The following is a 26,552-nucleotide window of genomic DNA, read 5'->3' on the forward strand; positions in this document are numbered from 1 at the left end:
TTAGAGTTCATTTATGATGGTATTTTGAACAATCCTGCCAATTTTCAGCTTGATGGTAATTTTTGTAGCCTCGGATGTGTAAGTTGACCGGAGTAAAAATAAGGACTTTGAACCAATGAAACTTACAGATCGTATGATCAATACATACGCGAGTAAAAAACTTGTGAAGTGATAACAATTAAGTTCATTTGAAATTCTAATTAGGGGGTGATTTTCCGGATTTCTTACCAAAAAAAGGGACCAACTTCATTTTGAGCGTAACTTGTTTACTTTTGATGCTAAAAATTTTTTTTTAAACAAAAAAAGTATATTTTAAACATTTTAAAAAAGTTAAATAGAGTTTTCCCCAAAAAAGTGCTTCGTTTTTTGGTGATGGTACGTTAAAATATACGATTTGGAATTTGACGAATATGAACCTATTTTACTTTATCATACTACATACGTAATATGAGTATAATAGATAAAGTTATAGGATCGTGCAAAAAAAAATTTTTCGGATTTCACTTTTTTTCGACGTTATGAGTCCCCCGAGTCTAAAAAGCAAATAAAAAAAACATGTCGGAAGTATGTATGTATATATGTACGTACGTATGTCGCCACCACCCAGCAAGAACTACTGGACCGATTTCGATGAAATTCGGTATGAGTAAGTTTAAGAGAATTTTGTCAAGAAACTAAGCTTTTGAAAAAAACCTCTCAAAGGGTGGCCGAAATAGGGGGGTTATTTGGGGCCCATTTTTGCAAATTTTGACCGAAACGAATGAAATTTAACTTAAAGTTAGCTAATCGATAGGTAAATAGAAATACGGAATTTGACATTTCCAAATCCAAAATGGCGGCCAGCATGGCCGACCGCCCACCCGATACATTTCCTTACCAATCTTAAAATTTGTTTAAGATAAATTTAATTTGAAAAAACATGTATATAGCCTAAAGATGGGGCTATAACAAGAATATTATCGTTTTTCAGAAAAAGTTATGGGTTGCCTATATTTAAGGGGTCAAAATTTGACATAACTTTGAACTAGATTTTCTCAAAAATGGCTCCAAGGAATTTGTTTATTTTTTGATATATTTTTTATATCCTATCGGTAAATTGAATAACAGTAGTCAGATTTCTTAACTCCTCATAGAAGGGAAGTTATGAATTTTTTATAAAAAAATATTCGAGTCCCCGTAACTTCCTCTGTAATAGAAACTAAAATTTGAAATTTGGCAGACATATATAGTACTTTATTATCTATTAGCACAATAAATTTTACCTACAATATGGCTTCCGGTTGAACCGGAAATGAAAAAAAAATCTTACTTTTTTAGATACGCCCTGTATATTTTTACATATTTTGAAAGAATGTAAAATTACCTTTCCAATGACATAAAAGCCGTTGCTGTAACTCAAAAACTCGAAAAGTTACAGAAAATAGAAATTTTGCTAGAATCTTGTGTGTGTCCCCTCTCACGCGATCATAGCAGAGCATTATTATAGGGCAGTCAATGAGGGTATTTGGCTCCGAATTCCATCCTACTACATCGATGTACTTGATATTTTCACAGTAAGTAGGGAATAGCTCAAGAAACAAAATCTACCCTATATACTATGGCGGTTTTATCTTGGGGCAATTCCCACCCTTTCAAGGGGGTGGAAAATTTGTTGGTGAAAATAAGCATAGAAGTGGCTAGAGAACCTATTTTTAAGCAAAAACTGATCTATACTTTTTTTTGAGAACTCAATACTTTTTGAGTTATGCGTAGTTTAAAATTGGCCATTTTCATTTAAAAATGACACGTTTTCGGACGGTTTTTTGTGAATACCTTAAAAACTATGCATCAAACTAAAAACACTATATAAATTTTTTTTAGATTATAAATAACAAAGAGATTCGTTCCTTCGTAAATTTTCAGATATAAACAGAGATATAATTTATAATACAAACAGAGATATGGTAGGCAAAAAGAGTTTGGTTTTTGGTGCATGCTCAAAGTGCTCATGCTTTTGTAGTGTTTGAAAAGGCCTTTAAAACGAGCACCGTTAAATGTCGGTTACATTCAAACTAAGCGAGATATGGTGCAAAAAAATATATGACTAATGTATTTTAAGGAAAAATGAGAAGTACATACATTTAACCCCTCATCCAACAGAATTTAAATGCATTGTTTTTCTTTTGCAATACCTCTTAATATAGTGTTATTTCTACTTTCAAAAAGTTGGACGGGTGAAAAAAATAAGATCAAATTATAGTGCGCATTTTTAAATTTTCTTAAAATTCTTCTTTTTGCTCCATGCAATTCGAAAATAAAAATGTTCTATCCCCGAGAAGTGGTGGGAACCGCCCCCATGATAAAAGCGCCATAGTATATAGGATAGACTTTGAATTAGGAGGTTGGGCTTTGGGCTACTCAAAAAATTTCATTAAAATCGATGCAGTAAATTGCAAATATTGTAAACTATTAATTTCTCAGAAAAATGAACTAATTTGAAATGAAAGTATGACTAATATTCTATTGATTTATGCAATAATCTATAGTGTGTCCCCGAACATTTTCTCAAATGCAGGAGTTAATGATGCGTAGAACCATAAAATATTTTCAAGTATACAAGGTGTTTCTAAAATATTAAAATAACGAGTAGGTAACTTTGTTATTTTTATAGAATGCCAGTATCTAGTACGATAACGATAATAGATCGGTACGATAAAGTTCTCGGGCGGCCCTTCCGTCCAGCGTTTTTCATTAGCTATAACTCTGCTTCTACTAGGTACAGTGACCTAATATATACACCAAGTTTTTCGCTTTTTTACGTGCTATATTTTTGATATGAATTTTTTTTTCCACCAAATACTTACTTTTTGAGTTATTTGTGAAAAACCGTCTGAAAATGTGGTTATTTTGTAGAAAAATTAACATATTCACTCGCAAATGACTCGAAAAGTATTAACTTGGTGAAAAAACTTTATAGAACAAAAGTTGCTTAGAATGAGTCATTTTATTCATTTCTGGACTTATTTCGACCATATATTTTTCACACCCAAAAGGGGTGAAACGCACCCCTAGGGGAAAGCACACATCGGCACAATATCACTTTTTTTCTTTGGCTTGTTAGCTATGTGTATGCCAAATTTCATGTCAATCCAAGAAGTTCTTTAAAATTTAGAGGTATTGCAATATTTTACCTTTAAAGAACGTACTATTAATAGATTAAAAAAATTCACAGATAAATAGCAACAATTTTGGTCATCAAATAACCAAATATGTCATAGGATAACTGACCATAATTTAATTTCTTTGTATATACAAATATTTTTTAGATGGAAATATGCAATCAGTTGGTAGAGATCTTAAGAACACACAAAAAAGATGACGGAACTTTGCTCAGTGAATCCTTTATTCGAATGCCAAAAAGAAGACAGGAGCCCAAATATTATGACGTTGTTAAGAATCCCATAGATCTTCAAAAAATACATCAAAAATTGAAAATGGACGAATATGAAGATATTGATGATTTGCAGAGTGATTTAGAATTGATGGTTAATAATGCCAAATCATATTATAAAAGAAACACACAAGAATTTAAAGATGCTGTAGAAATTCTCGATCTGTTTATCACTAGTAAAAACAAGTAAGTCTAACATTAGAGTTTTTCAATATTGATTTTTTGAAGTGAATACTTCTTATCGTTTGGTATGTTTTTGCACGGGCCCGAAATAATATTTAGCGTGAAGCGAAATATCGAGACGCATGCTGTAACCATGCAGTATAAAGTAATATACATAATATGCACACATACACTTATTTTAAAAATACAATAACGTTTAACAAACGTCATTTTATTTATAGCATTTCAGTAATAAACAGACATAAAATTTTATTAACCCACATATACAGTGAGCACAGAAAGGTTGGAAGAAATTCCAACCATGGGAATGGGCCATTTTGGGAATAAATCCCGAAACAGATCCATTTTTATTTTTAAATTATGATTTTTTGGCATATACTGCGTGTTTATTAATGAATGAGCCATAGCTTAACCTCAGATTCCTGAGCTTAAAATAGGTCGATTTAAGCTAACTTACCTTAGTACGAAAGTTGATGGTAACTGAAATACAGGGTGTCAAAGTTAAACTGTTATTTTATTTATTCTTGAATATTTCCTGACAGGCATGAGCTAACACGAAATTTGATAAGCGGGGGTTTTTTGGGAGGCGAAATCTGAATTCGAAACCAAAATGCTGTATTACTCAGAGGGCGCCACATACGTCTTTCAGCGCTCATTCAACAACTCAAAATATTTAAAATATTTAAAATTGTCACTGATTGTCACTGTCTGACTGACAATATTCTATTCGACTGAGTGCGTTGTAAGACAAAGATAGATTTGCAAAATATTACCACGGACATTGTGTTCATTTGTTTCGAATCCTGAAAAAAACAATAAATATTTTTGAAAAATTTAAACGCGGAATGAAAGAATAAATTATTACCGAGGGCCGAAAGTCCCTTTGAATAAATAAAAAGTTTATTTTGAATGATAAATTTGAAATTAAAAATCACACTAAATTTTCTCTTAGTTTTTCACCCCTGTAACTTATTACAATAAACATTATAGAAGTTCTCGGCCCTCGCTAATAACGTAATCTTTCATTCTGCGTTTAAATTTTTCAAAAATACTTATTAGTTTTCTCAGGATTTGAAAAAAATGAATCCCCATTTGAATAGCATTGCAGCCGAAAATACGTACCTATCCCCTTAATTACAAATTACAAACTATTACTTATCCTTAAGGGGAAAGGAACAAAATGCAAAATTTTGACGCCTGTCAAAATTTTTAATGTATTTTAAATGTAATCATTTTTTTTCGAATCCTGAGAAAACTAATAAGTATTTCTGAAAAATTTAAATGCAGAATGAAAGATTACTTTAGTACCGAGGGCCGAAAGTCCCTTAGTGTGCTTAGTCCACCTTGAAGTGTGAATAGAGTGAATAAAAAGTTTCTTTTGAATGAGATATTTGAAATTAAAAATCACACTAAATTTTCAGGGACTTTCGGCCCTCCGTAATAACGTAATCTTTCATTCTGCGTTTAAATTTTTCAAAAATACTTATTAGTTTGCTCAGGATTCGAAAAAAAATTAATCCCATTTAAATAGCATTGAAGCCGAAAGTTCGTACCCATCCCCTTAAGAAGTATAAATTTACCATTATTATAATTTTAACACTTTTTGTAGCGCTTACGTTATTCGCGGGACCAATTCAAATGTAGTTTTTACCAATGCAAGTTTGTTTTAAGTCAGGAAAAAAGTCGAGATATATCAAAAAGGGGTAAAAGGATGTACAATGGTGTATCTTGCCTCAAAATACCATTAGCATTACCAAATTTTTACTGAAATTAAAATAGATTATTCATCTAAAATCAAAATTGTTTTCGGTTCATGAATATTTACAATATTTCACAAAGTTTTAATTTATTCTATGTTTATATACTATTATTTTTATGCTTTTTTATAGGTTAAGAGAAGATGAACCACAACCGTCCAGGAGATCAACACAAGTATCAAATAACAGATCTACACCCAACAACAAATCTATAACAAATAATAAGCCTACCCCAGTAACAAACAATAAAAAATCCCAAATTAAACACTCTTCACCAGTACCTCAGTCAATTGCCAAACGTAGTATAACCAGGGCGGAGACTCGAAACAATGTAAACCATGACGATAGTTCATCTGAAAAGACAAAAGACGATGACAATCCGTATGAGGAACTCCTGAATGCCGTTTTAGAGGCTAGAGATGAGAATAACAAGTTGTTGCATCCAGCATTTCAGTTGCTACCCTCTCGAAAAAAGTATCCAGATTATTATGAAGTCGTAGAGCAGCCAGTCGATTTAAAAACTGTTAGCGCAAAAGTGCAGGCTAATAGATATAGGTTTCTTATTGAAATGGAACGAGATTTATTGTTAATGTGCAAGAATGCATGCTTATACAATGAACCCAAGTCTAATATATATAACCAAGCGAAAACTTTGCGAAAGGTAAGTAGATTTCTGTAATGTAATATCACTGAAATGTTGTTGATAAGTAGTTTTGCGAGCTTGGACATGCAAGGTAGATTAAAAGAGCAGCTGCCAATGGAATGTAAAGTGATGATTCCAAATTGGATATTATGCTGGAGTTCGAGGAAAAACCCAAAAACTTATATGTAGTTAAAAACTGTCCCATTTTGGATATTAGTCATTCATTGATTATTCGAACAGTAAAACAAAATAAAATGAATCCCTATAAAATGATACCATCTCATGAAGCATGACTTTGATGGGAGAACATATTTTTGTGAACAGTTGATGGCAATATTAGGTATAGTAGGAAAAATGAAAGATTACCCATGAACGATCATATTAAACACATCTTTTCTATGTTCCAGAAAATATTGAACTAGTACCAGTACTATAAGTACAGCTTATATAAATAATACATGTACTTGCGTTGGCCAATTTTTTTTTGTGACACCGTGACAGAAAAATACAGCGTGTTTTATATGTTTGTTCATGGGTAATCTTTCATTTTTCCTACTGTAACAATATTTTACCTAATTAGTAGTCCAGGAACCGAAGCTTTTCACCTCGTAATTTTTACAGAATGGATCGGTTTGCTTGAAAATTTGAGAATAAATAGTGGATAGTCCAAGGATCAAAATCTATATAATGCGGAAAGGCGCTTTTACCATGGGGGTGGTTGCCACCCCATCTCGGGGGTGGAAATTATTTATTATATTTTGACCACAAAAGTTGATGAAAACATTCATTCTAAGCAAAAAAATTTTTATACGTTTTTTTCATAAAATTAATAGTTTTCGATTTATTTACTATCGAAAGTTTTAGTTTTATATCGAAAAAATCAATGTTTTTCGATATACCTACTCATTTACGATTCACTAAATAATACATAAATAAAGAAAGCCAAATAAGGTAAATGACTAATTTTAATTAGGGTGATGATTAGAGGGTTTTTCTGATCACTTTTTCGCTGAAAAAATAGGGACTGACATTCTTTTCATTATAAGTCACTTAATTTTTGAGCTAGAGACTTTTTTTTATTTCTGGTGATAGATATTTTTAAATACTTTAAATTAGCTTGAATAAGTTATCCTCGAAAAATGTAAAGTTTTCCCGTCTTTTGACTTTGAAACTACAATATTTAGCATTTGACAAAGAAGAGCTAACATATAATAAAGTGTAGCTTGATTAGTATTGGTCTTAAAGAAAATAAAAGTTTTGTTTATTTTTTCAAAAGGTACATTTTTGTTAAGTAAAGTTGTTTTGATAAAACGAAAACTTTTTGAGTTACTAGCAGAAAACTTATTAAAAACATTGATTTTTTTAATGTAAAACTAACACTTTCGATAGCGAATAAATCGAAAACTATTCATTTTATCAAAAAAAATGTATTGAACGTTTTTTGCTAAAAATGAATGTTTTCACCAACTTTTGTAGTCAAAATATAATAAAAAATTTCCACCCCCGAGATGGGGTGGCAACCACCCCCATGGTAAAAGCGCCATTCGGCATCATATAGATTTTGATCCTTGGACTATCCACTATTTATTTTCGAATTTTTAAGTAAATCTATCCATTCTGTAAAAATTGCGAGGTTTTGTCCTAGTTTAAGCTTCATTACTTAGACTATAGAACACGTTTTGTTTTCCGGTGTTCTGAACATAATTTCAATTTGTTTCAGCTACTTATTTTTTTAATGGTATCTACCCATCTCATCTGTGGTCATCCTCTTGATCAACTACCCTTGAAGGGTAGTTGACCTTGTATTGTGCTGTTCCAACGTTGGTACTTTTGCCTATCAATGTGGCCTGTGAAGCTCCGTTTGAGTTTGGCAATTTTTGTTTTTGACCTTGCCATTGTTTTTCCTATCTGATATCCAGTATTGCCTTTCTGTTCTGGATATTTGGTAATATTTGTCTTAGTTAGGGTCCAAGTTTGACATGCAGGACATGATCGGAAGGATGCACTGATTGAACACTTTGCTCCTTAAGTTTTTTTGCTATTTTGTGGTTTTTAAGTATCCAACTGAGTATCCAATTCGTGATTTCTGCACTTTGGTTCTCTTTATCAAGTTTCAGAATTTAGCCTAGGTAGATATAGGTATATTTGGAGTGTTCTATCTCATTGCCATTTATAGTTATACTTATGGAGTTGTCTGTGTTTGTCTTCGTTTTTGCCATATTCATTTTTAAGCTGACATATTGGAAGCTGCTTGCGAGCTATTCCAGCATAGTTTGTAATTTGTAGTTTTGAAGACGTCTTCTAGTGTTAGATTAAACAGCTTTGGCGATACTATGTCCCCTCTTCGAACTCCTTTTTAATTGGAATGAGAACTTACATTAGAGATTGTAGAGGAGTAAATAAAACTCACTTTATATGTCTTTATGGGTCTATATCAGGTGAGGCAGATAAAGGGCCTATTAGAAATATCTCGAGAATTAAAGGTAAGAGAATCATGAAAATTGGAACAATTTTTGAGGTATGAACTATTTAATGACTGACGGCACAGGTTGTGCCTTCGTAATACCTAAACGTATACAAAAACACTATAAGCTACATAAAAACACATCTATCTACACAGCCGAGGCAATAGCAATTCTAAAAGCACTAGAATATGTACAACAGGAAGAGGAACAGAATGCCATTATCTTCTCCGATTCACTTTCAGTTCTTAAAATTTTAAAATCCAACTCAAACACAACAACTGATATTATCTTTAACATTCAAACGATTATTAAAAAATTACAAGATCAAAATAAATTTATAAAATTCTTCTGGGTTAAAGCACACGTAGGAATAACAAACTATGAAATTGCAGATAAAATTGCCAAAGAAAGCATAGAAATGGGGGGAACAGATAAATTACCAATTAACTACGGATGAACAAATAAACATTTCAAAACATAAAATGACGAGAAAATGGTCCTACTTGTGGCAAGAATACACCTTTACAAATCCAACACGTTACACCAGACTAGAAACCAAATTGAGGAAAAAACCTTGGTACAATAAGTTCGATTACAATCGCAAAAGCATAACCACTATTAGTAGAATGAAGTTTGGTCATGCATGTTATCCAGCACACTTACATAAAATCAAAATACTTGAGAGTGATCTTTGTGAAGTTTGTAATAAAATCGGTGACCTGGACCACATCTTTTTTGATTGCCAAAAATATAGGGCTCAATCCAATGAGCTGTTCAGAAAACTTCTACAACTGAACATTGAAAGCCCATATAACATAATGTATCTTCTTGCTTTAAACACAAAAGAAATTTACGATTGTTTGTTATATTTCGTCAGAATAACAAAAATACAAATTTAATAATACCTTTTGCTGCTACCTTATGTCTTTCCTTAATGTATATATACCTTATCTGTCCGAGGCCTACCTTTGATCGTTTATAAAATGCCCTGATCGGCCCCTGGGGAGAGGAGTGTAATCCTTGCACTCTCTTTTACAAAATTTGTATCTGGCTGTGTGGGTTTTACCTTAAAGCCAAAAAAAAAACTATTTAATGAAAATATTTTGGTCTCGTTGCTACTTCCAGTTATATCGGAAGTTGATTGTAATTTCGTTTTTTTAAATGGGATATATGGGTATATTTGTACATTTTTGGATTCTGCTCGATGTCTTCTTTCTTAAAATATGAGGTTTTGTAATATTATACAGGGTAGTTTAAAAGATAATTACGGTTTTTTATAAATTTTGTAGCAAACTTCACACCCTGTAGAATTGTACTGATTTGATATCAAAAACTCCATTTATGTTCAAGTGATTTTTAATATAGTCTATTTTTATTAAAAATGATTAATATAGCGAAATGTTTAATTTTAGTATACAGGGTTGGTCGAAACACGGAATGAATATTTTCTGAGTTTTCTTAAATGGAATACCCTGTATTTTAGTATTATAGTGAAATGATATTTTATAGTTCTTTTTTATTTCTTAAGCTTTTCTTAAGCTCTCTTTAATTTGTAAGTTATTCGTAGTTCTTTAAGCCAAACATTAATTGCAACAAAAATTACGTGAAGTTTCATTAGGTTTGCCGTGAAAATATTCAATCATAAATAATTTTTTGAAAATAAATACATATTAATCTAGAATGATCCTTAATTTATTAATATTGGATGAGATACCAAAATGCCTACGTTGTTAAGATTGTTGGTACGTAAAATATTAATAAAAACAAACCATATTCTACCTAGTTGGCTATGGCTTTGACACTAAACTTGATTAAACATTAGACATTGTATTATGTTTATAGTTCTAGTTGCTTTGTTACCATTACTAATATAAATTTTGGAATGGGGAACTGATAAGTAAAGTTTTTGTTCTAAGAGAGTACAACAAAAATGTACTACTAACAATAAGAATTTATCATCTGCAACTCCCTGATAGACGACAACCAAGAAGAGAAACTTTTCTTCAAAGTTTACTAGAATAGTTTCGATGTACTAGACACTTAGATTACGATAACGTTCATACTAATTTGCAGATTCTCAGTGGCACTAACATTTAATTCATAATCATTTACAATAGTTTTTGTTCAATCAGATTTCTCGTAATCTAAATGTCCAGTTCGTTGAAACCGCTCTAGTAAATTTTGAAAAGATTCTCTTTTTGGCTGTCATCTATCATGGAATTGCTGATAATAAATTCTTATTGCTAGTAGCACATTTTTATTTCTTATACTCTCTTAGAACGAGAATACATCTGAATCAGTTACTCATTAGAAAAATTCATATTGTAATGGTAGCAAAGCAACTGGAACTTCAAAAATAGTAGAATGTTGAAGCAAAGCAAATGTTTAAGCATAGTTAGTGTCGAAAGTCATAGCCAACTAGATAGAATATTGTATGTTTTTATTAAGAGGAAACAGTAGCGATCAACAGGTAGCGAAAACGCGTTCTAAGATTGCGGCTGTAATTTTGAATATTTTTTCGAGATATTTGGCACAAGTATTCGTAATATAATAAAGAATGGCGGTACAGAGCCCAATTTGAAAAATATATTAATATGTGGAAATTACTCTGTAATTAAATACAATATTAAAAAAACGAGTCTGTACCGCCATTAAGAAGAACAACAAAATACACTTTCTTCAAATAAATTTTTTTATCCGATGCCTCGGTTTTATGTCATTTTGGAACTACTAATGAAATAAACAATTATAGTAGTTCCAAAATGACACAAAATCTAGGCATCGGATAAAAAAGGTTATTTGAAGAAAGTGTATTTTGTTGTTCTTCTTAATGGCGGTACAGACTCGTTTTTTAATATTGTATTTAATTACAGAGTAATTTCCACATATTAATATATTTTTCAAATTGGGCTCTGTACCGCCATTCTTTATTATATTACGAATACGTGTGCCAAATATCTCGAAAAAATATTCAAAATTACAGCCGCAATCTTGGAACGCGTTTTTGCTACCTGTTGATCGCTACTGTATCATCTTAATATTAAACACACCAACAATCATAACTACGTAGGTATTTTGATATATCAACCAGTATTAATAAATTAAGGGTCAGTCGAGATTAATATGTGTTTATTTTCGAAAAATTATTTACGATTGAATATTTTCACGGCAAACCTAATAAAATTTCACGTAATTTTTGTTGCAATTAATGTTTGGCCTAAAGAACTACGAATAACTTACAATCCGAAGCAATTAGGTATATGGAATGCGTAAGAAATAAAAAAAGTACTATAAAATATAATTTCATTACAATACAAAAATACAGGGTGTTCCATTTAAGAAAACTCACAAAATACTCATTCCGAATTTCAACCAACCCTGTATACTAAAATTAAACATTTTGCTATATTATTAATTTTTAATAATAATAGACTATATTAAAAATCATTTGAACATAAATGGAGTTTTTGATATCAAATCATGAGACGAAAGCTCGGATGATGGCATTTTGATATGCTGAAAGTTCTTAGCTGAATTTTAATAAAGTTTTTACACACTATCAGTTTTTTTTGAAAACATACACCAGTTTCCATTTTGATTTAAAAGGTATAATATTCATATGTTTACGCACTATGCAGTATAATGTGTGGAAAGTATTACCTGTATATACGGGGACACTACTAGACATACAAATTACTTTAACCAAATATTTTTTAACTTTGCTTCTGTTTTAGTTTGCCCAAACCAAAAGGATTGAAATTGATCAACGAAGAGGTACTATGCCTGTGCTGGCAACCCCTGCAAACAAAATTAACTCTTCGCCGGCCTCTAACGTAAAGAACAGTGGTACGAGAAACTCTTTAAATTCTACAAGAAATAGTTTAAATTCCAGTAATAATAAATCTACTCCGAACTCCGCGAGGCCGTTACGATCGCCAGTTGTGACAAAAAGTAGCCCTTTATTAAATTCTTCTAGGACTAGTTTAAATTCTAGTAGACATACTCCGGTTTCAGTGCGCGATAGGTTAAGTAGTACTGGCAGTGTAAATAGAAATAGTATATCGAGTGTAAATAAAAATGTCAGTGTAAGGCTGCAGAGGCTTAGTACGGGTTTGTCCCCACTCAGTAATGTTGGGGTTGGGGGGCCAAAACATAAAAAGTTTACAGGTAGAAGAATTGCATCAGTGAGCGTTAAGGAAGAGTTACCTGAAGCCGATCCTGAGGATGTAAGTTTTATTTCGTTATATTCTATATGTACTGGGTAATTATGCATTAACAATGACATAAAATCAATCAGTTAATTTATAGTGTACTTGTCAAACATGATTACATGATCCGTAGTTATTGTTTATAAAAATGTAAGAAAAAGTTTAGTAATAACTCATACAAATATCGCATCTCTAATTCATTGCATCCCTAATAACCATCCATAATCTTTATTAAGAGTGGCATATCGTAACATAAAATATATTAGAAACATATCGGTTTCCCTAATTGCATTTCTCCACACAATTCTATCTTGGTGTCATATCAATATTAATCGCCTTTACCAACATGTCCTGCCTAATCGACTCCCCCCAGGTCTTCTTTGGTCTTCCTCTCCTCCTTCCAGGAATCTGCACTTCAGCAATTCTTCGTATTGGATGATTAACATTTCACCGTTGAACATGACCAAACCATCTCAACCTATGCTCTCTCATTTTGGCATCAATTGGTGCCACACCTAGACTTCCCCTAATATACTCATTTTTAATTTTATCCTTCTTTGTCACTCCACTCATCCATCGAAGCATTCTCATTTCCGCCACTTGCATTCGTTGTTCCTCTTTCTTTTTCACTGCCCAACATTCAGTTCTATAGATCATAACCAGTCTTATGGCTGTTTTATAGAATTTTGCCTTCAGCTTCGTTGGAATTTTTCTGTTACACAATACACCACTCGCTTCCTACCACTTCATCCATTTGCCTTAATTCTACTGCATGCATCTCCATCTATTTCTTCATTACACTTTAATACCGATCCCAGATACTTAAAACTATTCGCTACCTACATTCTAATACCACTTATGAGGATTTTTAGGCGCGACGAGTTAGAGGTTGATTCAGTATATTGCGCACGCTCTACTGAATTATTCTAATCACAAGTACGAGAAATAATGTTTTCCTACTTGGGATTAGAATCATTCGGTAGAGTGTACGCAATATACTCAGAATCAACCTCTAATTCGTTTCGCCTAAAAATTCTCATACGTGGTATTAGAATGTATTGCTTTTGAAAATCATTTCACCATCCAAAGATACTATTTTATTTGTAGTAACTCCGTCTTTAAATGAGTATTCCAAATACTCTGTTTTTGTCCTACTAAGTTTTAAACCTTTTTCCTCTAGAGCTTGTCTCCACTGTTCCAATTTTTGTTCTAAGTCTCTTTCACTATTTCCTACTAACACGACATCATCAGCACACATTAAGCCCCATGGAATGTTACCTTGTAGTTTCACTGTTATCTGGTCCAAAACGAATAAGAATAAATAAGCACTAAGCACCCAGCCTTGGTGTAATCCTACTTGCACATGAAATTTATCAGTCTCTCCCACACCTGTCCTAACACTAGTCATTACATCCTCATACATATCTCTCACAATCTTTACATATTCACCAGGGACTCCTTTCTTATTTGAGTGCCCACTTCAGAATCTCTTGAGGAACTCTATCATATGCTTTCTCAAAATCAATGAATACCATACGAGCGTTTGTTTCTTTATTCCTGTATTTTTCCAACAACTGCCCTATACAGGTGTCCAGAAACTCTAGCGATTTTAAGACAATTTAATCCAATTCACCTAGTCCGAAAATGCTTCCTAAGGGAGGTAGAGCTCTTAAAGATTCCCGTCTAGTAATTAGTTTTTCTTAAATGCCTCCAGATCGCTTCTAGTTAGATAAACGAAAATTGGTACGCATATGTATCTTCCAGAGGTAAATCGATTCCATTCATTGCAAATTTCTAGTACTGGTCATAAGCGTCCGTTTTGGGTAGGGCAGCGGTTATTTTATCACATAACTTTTGTCTTTAACTTTTAAGCATTTTTGACTCTGTATTATTAAATTCTCAGGTATTCTAGTACTAAAAGGTACCCTTGTCTTAAGTTGGCAGGATACACCGTTTTCTAGAAAAATAGGATTGAAAATTTTTCGTCTTTTGAATTTGAAAAAAATTTAAAAATTTATTTCTAAAAAAACGTTGTATTTTACTATTTTACCAACTTGAAGTAAGAGTAACTTGTAGTATTAAAATACGCCAGAATTTAATAATCTAGTGTCAAAAATGCTTAAAAATTAAAGACAAAAAAGATATGCGATAAAATAACTGTTGACCTACCCAAAACGAACGCATATGACCGGTATTAGAAATTCGCAATTAATGAAATCGATTCATCTCTGGAATATAAATAAATGTACCAGTTTTTGTTTTTTAAATAGTTTTTTTTTAATTTCCTTTACAAGTTCACAAAACGAAAAATTTTCAAATCGATTTTTCTATAAAACGGTGTATCCTATCGACTTACATCAAGAGTACCTTTTAGGACCAGAATACATTACAATTTAATAATCCGAAGTCAAAAATGCTGAAAAATTAAGCAAAAAAGTTATGCGATAAAATAACTTGCCCTACCCAAAACCGACGCCTATGATCGGTACTAGAAATTCGCAATGGATGGAATCGATTTATCTCAGGAAGATAAATATGCATACCAATTTTCGTTTTTCTAAATAGAAGCGTTCTGGAGGTATTAACTAATTACAAGGCACCACCTTGAAAGAGCTCTAGCTGCCTTGGGAAGCATTTTCGAACTAGCTGAATTGGGTTAAATTGTCTTAAATTATCTGAGGAATCTACTGTCTTCGTTTGTCGGTAGAGTTTCTGAACACCCTGTGCATCTGTTGTTGATCTGCCCTGCATAAAGCCAAATTAATAGGATATTTTGGTTTCTTCACGTATCTGTCTATTAATTACTCTCTCCCATATTTTCATGGTATGACTAAGTAGTTTTATAGCCCTGTAGTTTGTACATTGTTGTATATCTCCCTTGTTTTTGTATACAGGTACTAATATACTGCTTCTCATATAAAAAAAAATGTATAAACATATGGATGCCTCAGAAGTCAAACGGTTAAGTCAATTCTCCCTAAAAATGACTTATTGAAGTTTAACACACATTATTATATATAATAATATTATTATTTCCTTATTTGTATTTATGAATATGTTACCCAAATTATGATAAACAAAGACGGTTTATTTGTTTTTAATAATTACTTATATTTCTGCAACTACATTCAGAAACATCTCATTTTAAACACTTATTGACTTACACCGATTGGCTTCTGAGGCATCGATATAATACCCAAATACATAAACACTCAAAACAATGAGAATTTGATACGATCGTTTGGGTACAAGCTCCACCCTCAGAATTTTCAACTAAAAGCAAGCCTATTGGGCATAATTACCAAACAACTATTCATTATAATAACAGCTCACTATTTTAAATTAACCTTTTTTTTAACTATTTTCATAGTGTAAATCGAAACGTCAAATAACAATAATAATAACAATGTAATTTTCATTACAATAAAATATGGCTTTGGCAACAGTCGTAATCTTTGACATTATCTAAGATCAATATTTTGACAATTATACTCATAGGCGCGCTAAATGGAAGTAATAGAAAACAATTTTATTATTAGTAAATAAATATTTATAAAAATAAACCAAAATGGGTGAAAATTTTATGTTAACATAGGTATTTGCACGAAATAATAATAATAAATAACCATTTCGTTGTGAAGCGAAACAAGAGCCGTCTTATTTTATTTAGTTCATAGAGCGCCAAAAACACTCTAACTAGTTTCAACCCTTTTTTTTAATAGAACTTTAAATGAACTTTTCCCACTTTGTTTTAAACTATTGATATTTTTAGAACTAACTATTGATATTTTTAGAATAAAAAATCCTAAAACTTTATATACTCGCATTAGAATTCAAATTATTTTTACGTAAAATATACTTACCTACCTACATATAACTAAAACTCATAATTAACAATAATCTATTTTTTTCAAATAGGCCAACAACTTAGTTCTATTACACAAAAATATAATAAATTAACTATAAATAAACACTACTCATGAAACAACAATAACGAATTCTTAAAATAATATACTACTGCACTGAACAGATATCGATAAAGATAACTGAACGGATAAGAGAAAATCTGTCGCAGGTTTGTCAAAATGACAGTGACAATTTTTCTATGTTGCCTAATTAGTGCTGGCTGCACTCTCTGATCTGAGTAAAAATTAAGACAGTTTTGGTTTCGCACCGCAACTGAATGAATAAAAATGGTATACATTTTTATTTTTATAGTACAAATACTTTAATTTAACAATATTTAAATGTTAATACAGCGGAATATTAGTTATAATATGTTCGATTTCTTGTTAGAAATAAAAAATTTTAGTAGGTCCAAAATGACACAAAATCTAGGCATGGGATAAAAAAGTTTATTTGAAGAAAGTGTATTTTTTGTTCTTCTTAATGGCGGTACAGGCTCGTTTTTTTAATATTGTGTTTAATTACAGAGTAACTTCCGCATACTAATAATCATCATCATCATCCAGCCTCAAAAGTCCACTGCTGAACATAGGCCTCCTCCCCTCGTTTCCAACCCCATCTATCCTGCGCCGCCCTCATCCAGTTTTTATTTACCTTTCTTAAGTCGTCAGTCCATCTTATAGGCGGTCGACCGACGCTTCTCTTGTCTTCTCTTGGCCTCCATTCCAATAACCTCTTCGTCCATCGCCCATCTGTCATTCTGGCTACGTGTCCTGCCCATCTCCACTTCAACCTGGCTATCCTCTCGATGACGTCAGTCACCTTTGTTCTTCTCCTGATTTCTTCGTTTCTGATTTTGTCTCGCAGAGTTATTCCTAACATTGACCGCTCCATTCTTCTCTGCGTGACTCTTAGTTTGGTAGCCGAGGCTTTAGTTAAGGTAAGTGTTTCTGATCCGTACGTCAAGACTGCGAGGACGCACTGATCGAATACCTTTCTCTTTAGACATGTGGGTAACTCACTTTTAAAAGTTTCTCTCAGTTTTCCAAATGCTGCCCACCCAAGACCGATTCTTCTCTTCAGCTCATGAGTCTGGTTATCCCTGCCAATCGTAATTTCATGTCCCAGGTATTTATATCTATCTACGAGTTCTATTTCCTTCCCAGCAATACTGATGTTCTGGTTGGGTACCAAATTTGTCATTATTTTTGTTTTTGAGATGTTTATATTTAAACCAACATTTTCTGTAGCTACAACGAGTTCTTGTACCATCTCTCTTGCCATACCTAGATCCTCAGCTACTATGACTATATCATCGGCGAAACGTAAGTTGTTTAGGTATTCTCCATCTATTTTTATTCCCTTTGTCATGGGAATGACAAAGGGAATACTAATAATATATTTCTCAAATTGGGCTCTCTACCGCCATTCTTTACTTTATTACGAATATGTGTGCCAAATATCTCAACAAAATATTCAAAACTACAGCTGCAATCTTGGACCGCGTTAAGAGGCTACAGTAGCTATCAACAGGTAGCAACAAACGCGTTCCAAGATTGCGGCTGTAATTTTGAATATTTTGTCGAGATATTTGGCACACATATTCGTAATATAATAATGAATGGCGGTACAGAGCCCAAATTGAGAAATATGTTAGTATGTGGAAATTACTCTGTAATTAAATGCAATATTAAAAAAACGAGCCTGTACCGCCATTAAGAAGAACAAAAAAATAAACTTTCTTCAAATAAACTTTTTTATCCCATGCCTAGATTTTGTGTAATCTTGGAACTACTAAAATTTTTTATTTCTAACAAGAAATCGAACATATTATAACTAATAACTAATTAGGCAACATAGAGAAATTATCACTGTCATTTTGACAAACCTGCAACAGATTTTCTCTAATCTGTTCTGTCATCTTTATCGATATCTGTTCAGTGCAGTATTGTGTTAATTTAAGAATTCGTTATTGTTGTTTCATAGGAAAGTAGTGTTTATTGATAGTTAATTTATTATATTTTTGTTGTTGTTGTATAAGTTGTTGGCCTCTTTGAAAGAATAGATTTTTGTTAATTGTGAATTTTAGTTATATGTAGGTAGGTAAGTATATTTTACGTAAAAATATTTCGAATTCTAATGCGAGTATATAAAGTTTTAGGGGGATTTTTTATTCTAAAAATGTTATCAATTTTAACAAAATGGGAAAAGTTAATCAAACAAAAAATAAAGCGAATCCTTCCAAGAAAAGTCCATTAAAAACCGTTGAACTGTTCTAGAGTGCCTTTGGCGCTCTATGAACTAAATAAAATAAGACGGTTCTTGTTTCGCTTCACAACGAAATTATTATTTATTATTATTATTTCGTGCAAATACCTATGTTAACATAAAATTTTCACCCATTTTGGTTTATTTTTATAAATATGTAATAGCAGTAATTTTTTTCTTTTGGCCACCCATTATAATAAAAATCAAAAATTACTGCTAATGCCTCATCCTGGCTAGTAGCTAGTCTTAACTCAGATTGCTTTTCCTGGCTCATAGGTAAATGTTTACTCACTGAGTGGACCATTTCAAACATTTCTGGGTCATGTGTCTCTATATTTAAACTGGACCTAGATAGCATATCAGCAAAATGTATGTCTTTCCCAGGAACAAAATATACATTTAATCTGTACTTGAGAAGTTTAAGCCTTAAACGTTGGAGTCTAACTGATCCAATTTTGGAAATTGGCTTCTTCATAATGGAGATTATAGGTTTGTGATCTGATTGAACGTCAACATCAAAATTATAAATAAAATTGGCAATTTATTATGCTACTCAAAAATTTCACAATTTTATTTATAATTTTGATGTTGACGTTCAATCAGATCACAAACCTATAATCTCCATTATGAAGAAGCCAATTTCCAAAATTGGATCAGTTAGACTCCAACGTTTAAGGCTTAAACTTCTCAAGTACAGATTAAATGTATATTTTGTTCCTGGGAAAGACATACATTTTGCTGATATGCTATCTAGGTCCAGTTTAAATATAGAGACACATGACCCAGAAATGTTTGAAATGGTCCACTCAGTGAGTAAACATTTACCTATGAGCCAGGAAAAGCAATCTGAGTTAAGACTAGCTACTAGCCAGGATGAGGCATTAGCAGTAATTTTTGATTTTTATTATAATGGGTGGCCAAAAGAAAAAAATGTTCCTCAAGTGTGTAAAAAGTACTATGGTATAAGAGATTCACTGTATTTTGAAGCTGGCATCGCATTTATTGATGACAAAATAATTATTCCGAAAAAACTTAGGCTTGACATGATAAAATTGCTTCACAAAGGCCATATAGGAGTCAGTAAAACTATAAACAAAGCCAGGAGTATATATTATTGGCCAGGACTTAATGATGATGTGACAAACTATATAAAAAAATGCAGGATATGTGAGAAATACAGACCAAATAATTTTAAAGAACCAATGATGCCTCATGACATTCCCAGACTAAGATTCAATAAAGTTGGTACAGACATTTTAGAGTATGGTTCAAAAGCATATTTAGTAATTGTAGACTATTTTTCGCATTGGTTGGACATTTCAATATTAAAAGATAAAACCTCCAGTTCAGTAATCAACTCATTTCAAGATACTTTTAGTAGATTTGGATATCCAGAAATTTTAATTGCAGATAATCTACCATTTACTTCGGTAAAATGTAAAAATTATTATAGAGAAAAAGACATTACAATTATGACATGCACTCCACATTACCACCAGAGTAATGGACTTGCAGAAAAAGCAGTCAATATAAGCAAACAAATTTTAAGAAAGAGTAATGAGGAAAATGTTGATTTTAGAGATTTGGTGATGGAATATAATAATACCTGCATAATAAATCTTGATGCATCTCCAGCTCAAATTTTACAGAGCAGGATCCTGAGAGGACAATTACCAACTACAGCTAATAAATTAGAACCTACAATCCAGAAACAAGTATATAAGAATTTATGCAAAGAAAAAGAGAAATTACAAGTACGTTATGATAAGACAGCACGAAGAAAACCAGTAGAGTTTAGAAAGGGAGATAGGGTAGTAATAAGAAGTTCAAAAGATAATTATTGGCGTAAAGCAATTGTGTTAGAAAAGGCCAATGAACCTAGATCATATTGGGTGAAAAAAGAAGATAACAATAAAATTATTAGACGGAATTCACACCAAATGAAATATTCATACACCACAACACTTGAAAAAGAACTCATTTTAGAACCCGAGTTGTACCCTGATATTCAGTCACAAAGTGTTCATAAAGATACCACTCACATTAACGTAAATGATAGTGTTAATAAAACCATTAGTTGCCCAAGCCCAAATGTAAAATCAGTACCTACATTGAGTCATAAAGTCAACCCAAATATTGAGACTTCTAACAGTTATAAGACGAGAGTTGGTCGTAATATAAAGACCCCTTATAGATATCGATCTTAGGGGGAAGGTGTTTAATATATATAGCTGTGTAACAGTGTAGCAAGGGGCTGCGTGCTAGACATGACATGGCTAACTTCAAGCCAGTCAACATGGTTGTCACTTGTATGATTTATTGTATGTAAGATGTTTAGTAAGTTTTATAAAAATATATAAGTTTACTCAGTACTATGATTGTTTGACTTATAACCCATTAAATAAAGTAGTTTAAACATTTACTATTTAATAACAAAATTGTTTTCTATTACTTCCATTTAGCGCGCCTATGAGAAATTGTCAAAATATTAATCTTAGATAATGTCAAAGATTACCACTGTTGCCAAAGTTTTGCAGACCTTACGAAAAAAGGCATGATACTATCTCCCGAAGTTGCTACCTGTTGATCGCTACTGTTTGCTCTTAAGCTGTAAGCGTGCCAGAATGTCACAAATTTTATTAGTTAAGGGCCGGTTTTACCAACAACAAGTAAGTCAGTGAATAGTTGATTTGCCAAATACAATTTATTAGTCGATTATATTTATATTGTTTCAATAAAATTTTGATAATTTAAAGTTAAACTAAGGAATTTTGTTTGTTGCAGATATTTAAAGTGAGATTAATTTGTCAATTTATTCAAAGAGCAAATATATATATTTGATAAATAAATTAAGTCTTATTTGTCGTTGGTGAAATGTAGATCTGTCGGTTTTATTAGTCAAATAACTTTTCGTTTCAACGAATAAACTACTATTTGTCCTTGGTGAAACCAGCCATAAGACGTGTATACAGGGTACGCCAAACCTCTGGTCTTCTTTGATTACGGCTAAACTATGAGATATACAAAAAAATGTTTATAACAAAACTAATGTGTATCAAAGAGGTCTATAATTTAAAATTATTTTCAATTATACAGGGTGAGTCAGAACGACGGTATGAACCAAAGTTGTATTTTTTTAAATGGAACACCCTGTATATTAAATCATTTTTGAATATATTATTTAAAAATATGAAAAATTTGTATAAGGTCTTGTAGGCCTAAAGTTAATAATTTTCAAAATATTTACATTTTTATTGAGAAAAATGGTAATATTTATAGGGTTGTGGATTATGTTTCCAAGGAAATAAAAATTTAGGTGATAGGTCAAAGTGTTTAAAATATAGTGTTATTTTTAAATAATTTAATATTTTTTACTTTTAGCCATAAAATATACAGTGTGATCACTATTTGCAAATACAAAATTTTCTCATTTTTTTTTAAATGGGACACCCTGTATATTAGTTTTGGGTTTGGTAGTAAATATTACAACCTTTCTTTTGGTATAAGGTTGTATGTACCTAGCATGTTTCGTTTTGTAGATATTTTAAAAAAACTATAGATTTTACGTTTTTGCGGATTTTTTATTTAAAAATTTTTTTGCAAAAAAAAATAATTATAATCTGGTTTTAGAAACATACACTAAAATATAAAATATGAAAATAAAAACGTAATTAAAGATTAAAATAAATCGTATGCTAGTACAATTCAATTGAATTTAATAACTTTAAATTATTTTACAAAAAATATTTTACCTTATTAATGAATACATAAATTAGTTACTAAATTAAATAAACAACCAAATTTTAAATCAATCGTAGTAATTCTTCTACCGCAGTAACTTTCCTGTACCAAATTAATTGTTAGTTATATTGTATTTACGAGTAAAATCAGTTAATAACTTTTTAATTTACCTACATCTTGAGAACGTATAAAGTATGCTTTGAAACAAATGAACGTTATGGAAGTATATTAAGAAGTAAATAGTATCTATGTACCTACTCGTGTCACAAAAGCTGGTAATAATTTCTAATGGTTTCGTCCAAAACAAATGTCATATCCAAAAAATTTTCGGTTAAAAAATTAAAATTTAAAATATAAAAAATTGTTACAAAAATTTCAACTACAAAAGTATTACCAGTTTTTGTGACACCAGTAAATACTATTTATATTAATAAATAATTTGGATGATACATTTAACATTCATTTGTTTCAAAGCATACTTTATAATAATTTTTATATTCTCAAGATGTATGTAAGTAAATTTAAAAGGTAAATTAAAAGTTTAACTAAATACAATTTAACTAACAATTAATTTGGTACAGGAAAGTTGCTGTAGTAGAAAAATTACTACGGTTGATTTAAAATTTGGTTGTTTATCTAATTTATAGTCGGTTCGCTAAACTCAGACGCAACTGGCTAGATATTTTAGTCGATAATTTTTTTGTCTTTTGGCAATTTTGCAAAAATTGGCAAAATTACTAACTATTTAGTGATCATTAACTATTTAGTAATTACTTTTTGCCAATTTTACTAAAATTGGCAAAATTACCGACTAAAATATCTAGAAAGTTGCGTCTGAGTTTAGCGAACAGACATAGTAACTAATTTATGTACTAGCATACGATTTATTTTAATCTTTAATTACGTTTTTATTTTCATATTTTATATTTTAGTGTATGTTTCTAAAACCAGATTATAATTATTTTTTTTGCAAAAAAAATTTTAAATAAAAAATCCGCAAACACGTAAAATCTATAGTTTTTTTAAAATATCTACAAAACGAAACATGCTAGGTACATACAACCTTATACCAAAAGAAACGAAACATGCTAGGTACATACAACCTTATACCAAAAGAAAGGTTGTAATATTTACTACAAAACGCAAAACTAATATACAGGGTGTCCCATTTAAAAAAATGAGAAAATTTTGTATTTGCAAATAGCGATCACACTGTATATTTTATGGCTAAAAGTAAAAAATATTAAATTATTTAAAAATAACACTATATTTTAAAAACTTTGACCTATCACCTAAATTTTTATTTCCTTGGAAACATAATCCACAACCCTATAAATATTACCATTTTTCTCAATAAAAATGTAAATATTTCGAAAATTATTAACTTTAGGCCTATAAGACCTTATACAAATTTTTCATATTTTTAAATAATATATTCAAAAATGATTTAATATACAGGGTGTTCCATTTAAAAAAATACAACTTTGGTTCATACCGTCGTTCTGACTCACCCTGTATAATTGAAAATAATTTTAAATTATAGACCTCTTTGATACACATTAGTTTTGTTATAAACATTTTTTTGTATATCTCATAGTTTAGCCGTAATCAAAGAAGACCAGAGGTTTGGCGCACCCTGTATAGCTAAATTGACCTTACTTTTATTAATTTTTAATGTCCTAATAACACAAAACCTAATTTTAATATTTTAATATTAATATCTTTAGCCGGAAGCAGAAATTGACATGAACAACCCGCATTGGAAACTTTTTGAAACCGTTAGGACAGCTACCGGTACTAATGGCATGCCGATGTCGGATCCTTTCTGGAAGTTACCGTCACGGAAATTTTATCCGGACTACTACAGAGAAATCAAAAACCCAATGTCTTTAAGTCAAATTAGGCAGAAGCTAGTCAAAAAGGGATATGGTACTTTAAGCGAAGTTGCAGGGGACTTAACTATAATCTTTGAAAATGCCAAAAAGTACAATATTCCCGCGTCGAAGCTTTATAAGGTAAGCTTATTTATCAAAGGTTCTAATAAATACGAGTTTCTCTCGTATTTTCGTAAGTTCTACGATACACTCTCATAACGTTTCAACTCTCCGATATTTGCGTTTGACTTTTTAACTTCAGAACAGTCACACAACAGTAAATAACAGAATAGTTACGAAGTTGGCAGATTACTTAAGAAGTAAAAAGACTTCCGTTGTAGATGGGTATATAAATTTGTATTAAAATTTTTCTTAAAAAAGATCCAAGTTGGACTAGAAGTATGTACATCACAAACGTCTTTGGTCTTATTAGACCATCATCAGGTTAACCCATTAACGCTGACCGTACTCATTTGAGGACGCCTATAAAAATAAAATTTCTGTTGAATTCAAAAATGTTTTGGGCTATTTGTCACGTTTTCTCTTATCAAGATAAATAGTGTAGTCAGTAACTGGCTTCTGTTCGCTTTAAATACAACCAGTTGTGATTATATAGTGCTTTGTAATACATGAGTTTCTGAAGAGGCGCAGTAACAAATTAAAAAACATTTTTCCACCAAGAAAAAAAATTAGTTTAAAAGTTTTATACCGCAAATTAGAAGTCCACGGACTATTCTAAATGTAAGTATTCAACACAACAAATTTATTTTATATTTTACCGTCCTCGAACGAGGACGTTAGGCACAAATATGTCCAATTCGCGTATTTGCTTGTTTTCAGATCATTATGGATCCTACAATATTTTATGGCTCCAAAACCTTCCAAAAATTAGAACAAACTTGGAAGAAGTTAATAATGAGGAATATGAAAAACTGAAATATATTGATTTGTGTGTTCTGCCACCGAATTTGGATGAACTGACAGATACTTACCGAAGAACTTGAATACGATTTTCTAGAAGATTTAAATTGCATTCCAAATAATTCCTGAAACTATAGAAACTTCTCTTAAGTCTCATAATAAACCAGATGATAGAAGAACTTCTAATGAAGTTTCGAGTGGACTATCCAAGGAATGTGCTAATTTTTTAAAACCCAAGTGGGTAAAAACCGATTTTCAATCTACTACCAGTAAACATCATTTGAAGAGAAGAAGAAAAACGTTAACGAAGCTCTGAGGAATGTATCACCCATTAAAATTTTTGAAAAATTACTGAAGAAATTAATAAACAGGTACATTTTTGTGACCAGTCAATTATTTTATACGCACAGTAAAAAAATAATCACTCTTTTACAATATCTCCAAACGAAATGCAAACTTTTTTTGCAATATTACATTATCTAACTGGGTATAACATTACTACGAGAAATGTTATACTGGTCATTAGATGAGGACCTAGGAGTTTCCTGTGTTTTATATCGCGATGAGCAGAGACAGGTACTTAGAAATAAACAAAATTTGTTCATCTAGAGCAGCGTTTCCCAACCGGTGGGTCGCGACCCACTAGTGGGTCGCGGCGTGGCTCTTACAGTAGCTGAGTAGCACATCATGTAGCCATCAAGGGTGAGAGATGGGTCGCGAATATGAAAACACATCAGAAGGTGGGTCGCCAGACATAAAAGGTTGGGAACCACTGATCTAGAGGATAATGCCAAAATAGGTGATTTTAAAGATCGTATCTGAAACAAAAAAACGTAAAGGCGAAAGGAACTGTAAGAAAATCCTGTGCAAAAGTGTCCAGTAATGGAGTCTAAGCTAATGAAGAAAATGGCAAGAGATACATATGATTATAGATTCGACAAAACTAATGAAATTTTGTGTGCAAAATGATATGACAATAGTGTTGGTTCTATATTATCCAATTACCATTGAACCACTAGGTCATGTAAAACGGTGGTCATCAAAATCAAAAGAAAATATAGTATAACCAAAATTGTTTGCTTCATACAATTTTTTAATGGATGGAGCTGATGCGCATGATCAGTGCATATCATTATATCGTATAAAAATAAAAGGT

The 26,552-nt window shown here is 31.5% G+C and overlaps 1 protein-coding gene across 5 annotated transcripts in view; it reads left to right on the plus strand.

The window, feature by feature from the left end:
- Nucleotides 1-26,552, plus strand: part of LOC114341323 (protein polybromo-1) — a gene marked incomplete at its 3' end in the record, with an annotated part of 193,079 nt that overhangs the window by 22,659 nt on the left and 143,868 nt on the right. For all 5 annotated transcript variants that reach the window (XM_050657981.1, XM_050657977.1, XM_050657978.1 and 2 more), the window contains 4 exon segments: nucleotides 3,306-3,616; nucleotides 5,503-6,031; nucleotides 12,213-12,704; nucleotides 24,329-24,616. In XM_050657981.1, the coding sequence (XP_050513938.1) occupies nucleotides 3,306-3,616; nucleotides 5,503-6,031; nucleotides 12,213-12,704; nucleotides 24,329-24,616 (1,620 nt within the window).

Source organism: Diabrotica virgifera, chromosome 8 (assembly GCF_917563875.1).
Source record: "Diabrotica virgifera virgifera chromosome 8, PGI_DIABVI_V3a".
NCBI lineage: Eukaryota > Metazoa > Arthropoda > Insecta > Coleoptera > Chrysomelidae > Diabrotica > Diabrotica virgifera.